Source organism: Onychomys torridus, chromosome 11 (assembly GCF_903995425.1).
Source record: "Onychomys torridus chromosome 11, mOncTor1.1, whole genome shotgun sequence".
Classification (NCBI taxonomy): Eukaryota; Metazoa; Chordata; class Mammalia; order Rodentia; family Cricetidae; genus Onychomys; species Onychomys torridus.
Genome location: NC_050453.1, coordinates 23,697,548 through 23,706,196, shown reverse-complemented (window position 1 = coordinate 23,706,196; position 8,649 = coordinate 23,697,548). Strand labels below are relative to the sequence as shown.

The 8,649-nt window shown below is 50.2% G+C and overlaps 2 protein-coding genes across 8 annotated transcripts; one reads left to right on the top strand and one right to left on the bottom strand.

Annotated features, from left to right (window-relative positions):
• Positions 1-411: 411 nt before the first annotated feature.
• Nr1i3 (nuclear receptor subfamily 1 group I member 3) lies at positions 412-5,041 on the top strand. Of its 7 annotated transcripts, none has more exons than XM_036202853.1 (8): positions 412-548; positions 1,086-1,216; positions 2,546-2,715; positions 2,906-3,045; positions 3,230-3,375; positions 3,463-3,576; positions 3,771-3,876; positions 4,791-5,041. In XM_036202853.1, exons 1-8 carry the CDS (start codon positions 412-414, stop codon positions 4,918-4,920), a joined length of 1,074 nt encoding a protein of 357 aa, XP_036058746.1. In that variant the 3' UTR covers positions 4,921-5,041. The 7 variants fall into 7 exon arrangements, with proteins under 7 accessions (XP_036058746.1, XP_036058745.1, XP_036058750.1 ...); XM_036202852.1 differs by having other exon boundaries at positions 3,460-3,576; XM_036202854.1 differs by having other exon boundaries at positions 439-548; positions 3,421-3,576; positions 4,791-5,031.
• Positions 3,964-8,629, bottom strand: Tomm40l (translocase of outer mitochondrial membrane 40 like). The gene is made up of 10 exons (XM_036202859.1): positions 8,543-8,629; positions 8,073-8,322; positions 7,728-7,795; positions 7,360-7,452; positions 6,987-7,088; positions 6,741-6,846; positions 6,441-6,563; positions 6,252-6,328; positions 5,941-6,043; positions 3,964-5,809 (listed from the first exon to the last, which is right to left on the bottom strand). Exons 2-10 carry the CDS (start codon positions 8,185-8,187, stop codon positions 5,670-5,672), a joined length of 927 nt encoding a protein of 308 aa, XP_036058752.1. The 5' UTR covers positions 8,188-8,322; positions 8,543-8,629; the 3' UTR covers positions 3,964-5,669.
• Positions 8,630-8,649: the final 20 nt, after the last annotated feature.

The window sequence follows — 8,649 nt, the reverse complement described above, 5'->3', positions numbered from 1 at the left end:
ATGCTAGGAAAACCTCCCGCCCCAGGTCTTTGCCCTGGGTCCAAAGTCTGCATCCTACCTACATATGGCACAGAGAGTTCCTGAACTTCACATGCACGAGACCTAGAAAACGGGGTTCCAAGAACAATCCCTAATTCCTGCAGTTCCTGAGATCACAAGGAAAGCAGGGTCAGAGTGGAGGCTTGGGAGAGGCACCTCACCCAGATTACATGTGACATTCTGCCTAAGAGAAACAGGTGAGTATTCTGTGGGAGGCCAGAGACTGAAAACAACGTTTTTGCTTTTAGTGTAGACAGTGCTGGGGGGATCGGGTGGAGGGTAGTTGAGGGAAGGGACTCCACAGAAGAAGAAAAAGAGAGTCTAGTGTGGCCCAGAGCTGACTGTTAACTCCCCCTCCACATTCAGGAGACCATGACAGCTGTGCTAACACTTGAAACCATGGCCAGGGGAGAGGAATATGGGCCAAGGAACTGTGTGGTGTGTGGAGACCGAGCCACAGGCTATCATTTCCATGCCCTGACTTGTGAGGGCTGCAAAGGCTTCTTCAGGTGAATGCGTCCTCCCCAACAGAAACAACCCCTACGCTCCTATCAGTCTGCCTTGGAACACTGGCACATCTGCAAGCTTATTGTGGTATAATACCCTTAGAGCTAAGCTCATCTACCCTGTGTCTAGCACCCTCAATCTTGCTGACCACAACACTGCATGGAACTGGTGACATAATAAAAGACAGGCCTTACAGGAAAGGCGCAAAGTTACACAGAGAAACCCTGTCTGTTGGGGGGGGGGGGGGCGGAGCAGGCCAACCATGTGTCCTAGAGACACAGCCTATTAGTCAAGAGCACTTGTTTAGTACATAGTACCTGTAAAGTACCAAGTTAGCACTATACAAAGAGGGTTCCTGAGTGACCTTGTATCCTCAAGAAAAACGCTTCAGCTACCTCCAAAGATCTTTGGACATAACTCTGATTAGCCTGTTGTTAAATCAATTAGTCTTTTAGGCCATACCCTTTCAGCCTCTTCTTATACCCACCTGCCTGTTCACTGCCATCTCAAATCCTGTAGTGTCTTTCTCTATCTCACAGGAGAACAGTCAGCAAAACCATTGGTCCCATCTGTCCCTTCTCTGGAAGCTGTGAGGTCAGCAAAGCCCAGAGACGCCACTGTCCAGCCTGCAGGTTGCAGAAGTGTCTAAACGCTGGCATGAGGAAAGACAGTGAGTTGGCCCACTACTATCCCAGGAATCCTTCGAGTGTGCTTCTCTGCTATATTGTGTACCTAATAGCTCTCATGTCCCACAGAGCAGGCAGAGTAAACTTTTTGAAACTAATCAGATTATGCCACTGTTTCCAAAATATCCAGTCTCTCTTTTTTAAAATATGTATTTATTTTTAATGTGTATAAGTTGTGTTTACTTGCATATATATCTGTGTACCATGTGTATGCCTGGTGTCCACAGAGGCTCGAAAGAGCATGTCGGAACCCCAGGAACTGAAGTCACAGATGGCTATAAGTTGCCATGTGGGTGCTTGGAATTGAACCCAGGTTCTCTGCAAGATGGTTTTTAACCCTGAGCCATTTCTCCAGTCTCTCTCCCCACTCCAATCTCTTTTAAGGGGAATGATTTCACCCAGATCCCACTTCAGACTTTGTCTCTTAAGACCCTTCCATACAGTCCAGCCACATTGGCTCAATGCTATCCTTGAGCAGATCAAGCATACTCTTCACCGGGACTTTCCCATTTGCCAGTCCCTCTACCTGAAATGCCCTTCTCCTTCATATTCACGTGGCTTGCTTTTTCTCTTCCATCTCTTGAGTACACAGTACCTGCCATCTCATAGGTACTTCATTGCTGCTCTCTCTGAGCCAGGTAGCTGTGCTATGCTCCCAACAGATAATGGAGATGGCCTCCCACAACTCAAGGCAGTCAGCTAAACAGCAGAGTCCCACTTCAGCATCAGACCTGTCTGCCTCTCAAACTCTTGCTTTACAATATCACACTCCTTTCAACACGGAGCAGGGGAAAGGATGCTGTACAAGCCAAATGACATTGATTTGGGTTCTGCCTGTACCACTTATTTTATGACTGTGTTAGTGTTGCTGGGGCCCATGTTTCTGAAAAATAGGAAGCCTGCCCTGCCTAGGTTAGAGTTGCTGTATCCAATGAAATCTAGCCATAGAACTTTTGAAGTTACAATGCTATGCAAATATAGTGACATTTTTAATATTAAGACCCTTCTTCAGTGTTCCCAGGGAGCCAAACATCTTATACCCTTCCCATTTTTCTCTCCACCCTTCCCTTCCCATGGTGCATTGTTCTCTGCTACAGTGTATCACAGATAAATATGAAGTTGGCAGAAGCGTGCAGGGATCCCCTGCCACCTGAAGGCACTTGTTCAGTGAAGTCTAAGTAAGCCTCAGAAACCTTCCTTTCTTCCTCAGTCCTTCCTTACATGGGGACATTGAGTAGCCTCGACTCAAGGAGTGGCAGAAAGGTGTTCTCTGCTGCTCTGAACAGCTTTGTCATCTCTCTTGCCTGACGCAGTGATACTGTCAGCAGAAGCCTTGGCGTTGCGGCGAGCCAGGCAGGCACAGCGGCGGGCACAGAAAGCACCTTTGCCAATGAGTCAGGAGCAGAAAGAGCTGGTCCAGACCCTCCTGGGGGCCCATACTCGCCATGTGGTCCCCATGTTTGACCAGTTTGTGAAGTTCAGGGTGAGAACTTACAGGATTTGGCTTGGGTGCCTGAGAAGGTGGCCTGAGGGAGAGGACCATGCCCTGACAGAGGACAGTTCTCCAGAACCCTAGAGTGGGCAGGTTCCTCAGCCAAAAACCCTTCTAGGGCTGGTGAGGCCCAAAGGACAGCCAAGGTTGAGGTCTCTCACTCATGCACTGAACTCTACAGCCTCCAGATTACCTGTTCATCCATCACCGGCCCTTCCCTCCTCTGGTCCCTGTGAGGCCTCTGCTCACACACTTTGCAGATATTAACACTTTCATGGTGCAGCAGATTATCAAGTTCACCAAGGAACTGCCCCTTTTTCGGTGAGTATCAGATGATCTTTCAGGAAGTAAATGCTGCATAAATCATACCAGTCTCTTAATAATGTCACATACCCCTTAAACTTTCCAAGCAGTGGGTCTTAAATTTTCAGCTCTAAGTGTGTCCTTCAGGCCTCTTTGATGCGCAGACTTAAGTCTAAAGTGCCTTTGTTTTCTGCCCACACAGGTCCCTACCCATGGAGGACCAGATCTCCCTTCTCAAGGGAGCAGCTGTGGAAATACTGCATATCTCACTCAACGCTACTTTCTGTCTTCAAACCCAGAATTTCTTCTGTGGGCCTCTTTGCTACAAAATGGAAGATGCAGCCTATGGTAGAGCAGTACAGGGTATGGATCCTTGTGGAATAAGGTATGAAGCCATGCCCAGGAGGCTCCTAAGCCTACCACCTCTCACAGTAGGGTTCCAGGGGGAATTTTTGGACCTGATCTTTCGCTTCCATGGGACATTGAAACGACTGCAACTCCAGGAACCTGAGTATGTGCTCCTGGCTGCCATGGCCCTCTTCTCTCCAGGTGAGAATCATCCAAAAGCCAAGGGACTCCGGCCCCGCCACCTCTACCAAAACTCAAAACTTTAATCTATCCTTGACCATCTAGTTTCCAAGCCCATAGAGTGGGTCTATCCCTCCCACTCTCAGCCCCTGGACAATGTGATGCTCTCCACCCATGTCCCCTGCCACCTTGTCCTTCCCAGTTTTCCATCTCAGACAGGCCTGGAGTGACCCAGAGAGAAGAGATTGATCAGCGGCAAGAGGAGATGGCACTGATCTTGAACAACTACATTATGGAACAACAGTCAAGGCCCCAAAGTCGGTAGGTAGGAGGTTGGGGGGCTCAGGTAGAAGGCTGGGGGCTCAAAGGCTGCTGTGGGGGAAGAAAGGGATCTGAGAAACATTGAGGTCAGGATGAATGCATTTTACTGTTGTTTCCTTTGGGAAACCAAGTACTTAGGAATCCAGGCCTTACCTTGGGCCACCCTATCACACATAGTTCCAGTATCTAAATTATTCATACTGCTGTTCCATCTCACTTTTCCAAGGTTTTTTGTTTTGTTTTGTTTTTTATTCAGTAGAGATGCAAAGTAGTAGCTCTTGGCCTGTGTATGATAGCATTCCTGAGATTGGTGATATCCATCACCTTACCTCTCCAACTTTTCCAAACTAAAGCAAAATTTCCAAAGTCTTGTTCATTCTTCCTTTTGGCCCTCTCCTCTCCCTTGGGTCTCAGTTCCTTGAATTTTTCGGTTCCGTTAGAAGTCACAGTCCTTCACAGCTTCATGGACAAAGCCCGTCCTGAGTTCAGTAGTCCAGGCTCTGAAGTTCATGCCACTTCTGTTCTGCTCACTCCTTGACAAGTCAGTTTGCTAAGAGGGGGATGCTTTATACCATCGAACAACATGCCCTCCTCCTAGAACTCCATCTAGAAGGCCCCACCTTCAGACTCTATACAGTTGAAGTTCTGGCCAGGTCTAGCCATACCTTTACACTTGACCTCTAAGCCCTGGGCTCAGGAAAAACTAGGCACAAAGAAGGAAGACAGTGTTGACAGAACCCCTTTTGGGGACTTCTGAACATTTTCAAATATAGTATGTGCCATCCACAGCATGATTCTCCAGTGTTCAGACTTAGCCTCCTTGAGGGACAGTTCAGGGGACTGGGGCCTCAGGACAAGACTCAGCTGCCTTATTTCCTCTTCTTTCCCTGGCAATCCTACTACTCTCTCCAAAGGTTTCTGTACCCAAAGCTGATGGGCCTGCTGGCTGAGCTCCGGAGCATAAACAATGCATACGCATATGAAATCCAGCGCATCCAGGGACTGTCTGCTATGATGCCACTGCTTGGGGAAATCTGCAGCTGAGGCCCAGGCTTTTCTCCTTCCCCAGACTTCCCAGACACTGGACTGGAAAGGGGAAATTGCTGGTACCCAAGATGGGGACCAGCCTAAGGGAGCTCAGTGACAGCAATGAAATGCTGAACAGGAACTGTCTGGTCGTGTGGTCATCTGTGGGGCGTGGAGAGGGCAGGGATCAGAGAGTGGGGAGCTGGGGTGACCATAGGGACAAAGCTGTTCTCTGGAAACACAGAGGATGGGAAAACTTTACCTTAGGAGGTAAAGTTCCTTCTGGGAATGGGTGGTCTTTCTATGGCCAAAGATTTAGCTCTTTAACCCTACTTTCCCGACCTTGAAAGGCAGAGGGATGGAAAAATGGGAGAAATGGGGCAGGGGGCTGATCCCATGCAGATTTTTCTGCTCTGAAGAAGGAGCTAATGTCGTCATCAAACAAAAATAACAAAGAAGAAAGTAGGGTGCAGGGAGCCAGATGACGCCCCTCAATCCTTCTCCTCCAGTCCAGAGCCATAGAGCTTGTGGAAAATGATAGTGGGACTGATGGCAGAATTGGGGACCTCAAACCACTGCCTCATTGGAAAGTGATCCTGCGGCAAGCTCCAGTTCTGAGAAGGACATGATCCTGTCCCCCACTCTGCCCAGGGGACCTAGAAGTCATCCAGCAAGGTAGGCTCTGGGGTGGGACCTAGTTAGTCTCTGGCCCTAGGGCATCTGACTCAAAGGTTCCAGCTGCTGTGGAGGTTGCCTCCAGGACAGCTTCAGCCCACAGTGATGCTAAAGCCACAATGGAATCTGTTACGCCAGTGATTGAGGAAGGCTCCGAGGGCCAGAGTGACAGGTAGGGGAGGCATCTTCTTCTCCAACACAGCACCTACACACCAGTTACTATCCACCAAGCCTGCCAGGGAAAAGAATACTGATCAGGTTGTTTATAGGACTTGGAGGAAGGAATCAGCTTTAGTAGGGCAGAGTCTTCCTCCTTGCACATCCCCAGATTCCTCGGCAGTTCCCGGTCACAGTAACCCTCACCTCGAAACACCATATTGGCCTGGGGCAGAGTCAGGTGGTAACCAAAGGAGAAGGTTGTATCTTGTAGCCTTGTATTTGCCTCAAACTCCACTCCAACCTGAACCTGAGAAACAGGGACAAAAATAAGAAGAGGACCAGTCACCATGACTACCAGAAGAGTCCTGACAGAGCACCAGCATGCTGAACTCGTGTGTGAAAATGTATACCAATACCAATGGAGGGTAGGAAGAATAATAGGCCAGGAGCCTGGGGAGACTTGAGGGGCAGAGTTTCTGACGGACTAGGATAGAAGATTAGCTCAGTAATCTTACCTGTTCATTCGCCCTGTGGTAATAACTTGCATGGGCCCCACCTGACCCAACATTCAACGTAGCTACCCAGTGTACAGCTGGGGGTAAAATGTACAGAGGGAAAAGACAGTTACTGAAGTAAACCCTGGCAAGGAACCCCAGAAAGCCCAAAGTCGCGCCTCCGCACCCCTGTGTCACTTGGCACCGTACCTGAGTACTTCCCAGCCAGAGTCAAGATGGCCCCCTCTTCGCCCGGGCGTCGGTGATAAACTAGCTCTCCTCCTAGCACCAGCCGATGAGTGATGCTCTGCAGGAAGTGAGCAACCATGATCACTGTGGGGGAGTGAGGAGACAAGAGTCAGGTTTGCACCCTTACCATCCCGTCACCCCAACTCTAGCCGGCCCAGAAAGTTCCTCTTCTAGTCCCCAAACTGTACCGAAGATGAGACGGCATGATTGACTTTATTGTTTTGCAAATGGACGGGCAAGAACTCTGTCCCACTTCCCCACCTGATTCCCCGATCAGGTCAGGATTTCCCAGCGTCAGAGTGGCTGTGTAGTCGTCTCCCCGATATTCGCCATCAAACTGCCAGGTCAGGAACTTGGCCTGCTGTGTCTGGTGAGGAGAGGAAGAAATAAAATACCCTTCCCTCTTTCTATGTTCAGTATTGCTCCTCCCCCTGGGTCCCCCAAGGCAGGATACCCATGGAAGAGAGAGGAGTGCCTCAGTAGATGGAGGCAGGAACTGTGGGTCACCTGGAAGACAGCCTTAGCTCGCAGACGCTCTGCCAACAGAAGCAAGATCTGGGCGTTGAGACTGCCACTGCTGTCCATATCCCCCACCACAGTGGGGAACACCTGTTAAGGAATGTAGACGTAAGGCTGAGATGGGTAGGTCGTTTTATTCACCTAAACAAGGGATTTCAGTAACACCACACAGTGCCCCCTGGTGGACAAACTCTGGCATCTTTGCGCAGGAAGATGTCTAGCCTCTCTCCCATTCAGAAGAGACACAGAAAACACAGTTGCTGAACAATCTTCCTGACAACACACACATTTCCTCCTTCTCGAGAGCTACGCCCGTGCGGGTTCTAGAGAGTTGATGACGCACGTGTGGTGGAGCCCTCACCTCAGTGGGGCTAAGCTGCCAGTCCCCTGCATAGGCGGCATGGAGGTGATAGCCTGGTAAACCCAGAGCACTCATGTGCACAGTATGAGCTACCTGAGGAAAGAAGAGACGACGGAGAACATGACATTGTACTTCACTTCAATTCCCTATCCCACCCTCGATCTTTTTCCACCCATGAGATTCTTTTAAAAACCTCAACTATTCCAGCATATGCGGGGGTCACTGGATTTTAAGCAACAAGTCCCACAAGCAAAGAAAGTAAAAGGGACCCCTTCGTCCCTCCTTCGTCCCACATAGCCTGGCTAAGACTGGAGTAAAGGGTGTGAAGAAGAGGATCCGGGGACAGGCAGGGAGGGCAAGTGGAGCACCTGGAAATGGCTGCTCAGAACCTTGTTGACAACCAGCTTCACGCCCTCCATCTGTGCTGGAAATACATCTGAAAGAAGCGAGGGCAAGGGAAGGCGTGAGTACAGACCAGGACTCCTAACCAAGGAGGCTAGACTTCCCTTTCAGTCCCATAGGAAGCACTGGAGGAAATGACCTCCTTTCAAATCCTGCAACAAAATGCTCGGCTTTGGACATCTGATCCTTCTTGACTGCTGGGTGTTCCGGCTGCGATCTCTCCTCTCTGTTCGCATGACTGGACATCAGCACTCCAGACCCTCCCCTCCTCTACCCCTTCAACCGGAGACACCCAAAGGCCAAGTCCTCACCTTTGCACAACCGGTGCAGCTCATCGAAGCTCCCGGGGTTGGGCAGCGGTTCCTCTCGACGGGGGCTCCGGCGGGATAAAGTCCCCATCGGTGCCAGGCCCAGGGTGTTCCCCATTTTAGTCCAGGGGACAGGGAGGGTTTGGGGTTCGCCTGGGGAAACAATCTACTGCTCCCTCTATCCCCCACGGGCTCCACCCCCCGTCATCAGGCTCCCCAGTTTCAGAAACTTCCATATGGTTCAATGCTAGACCTGCAACAAGGAACAGGAGGGGGAAAAAGCACCGATGGGAAAATTGAATCCCAAGCACACTCCCGCCCCATCGTAGATCCCTCACCCCCACCTGTCACCCTGTCCGCTCTCCTATTATCTATTCCTATCCACCACCACAGGCTTCAACTAGCTCCCTGGTTCCTCTAGTCTTCATTCCCAAGTCCCAAAGTTTTGCCCGCAATGGAACACTAGCCCTTACCATCTCAAACCATCCTGCTGCCCCTTTCCCCCAGGCACACCCCGGTCATCTTGATGGGGGCAGCCATCTTGAGTGATGGCAGAACCATAGCTTCACCCTGCATTTCA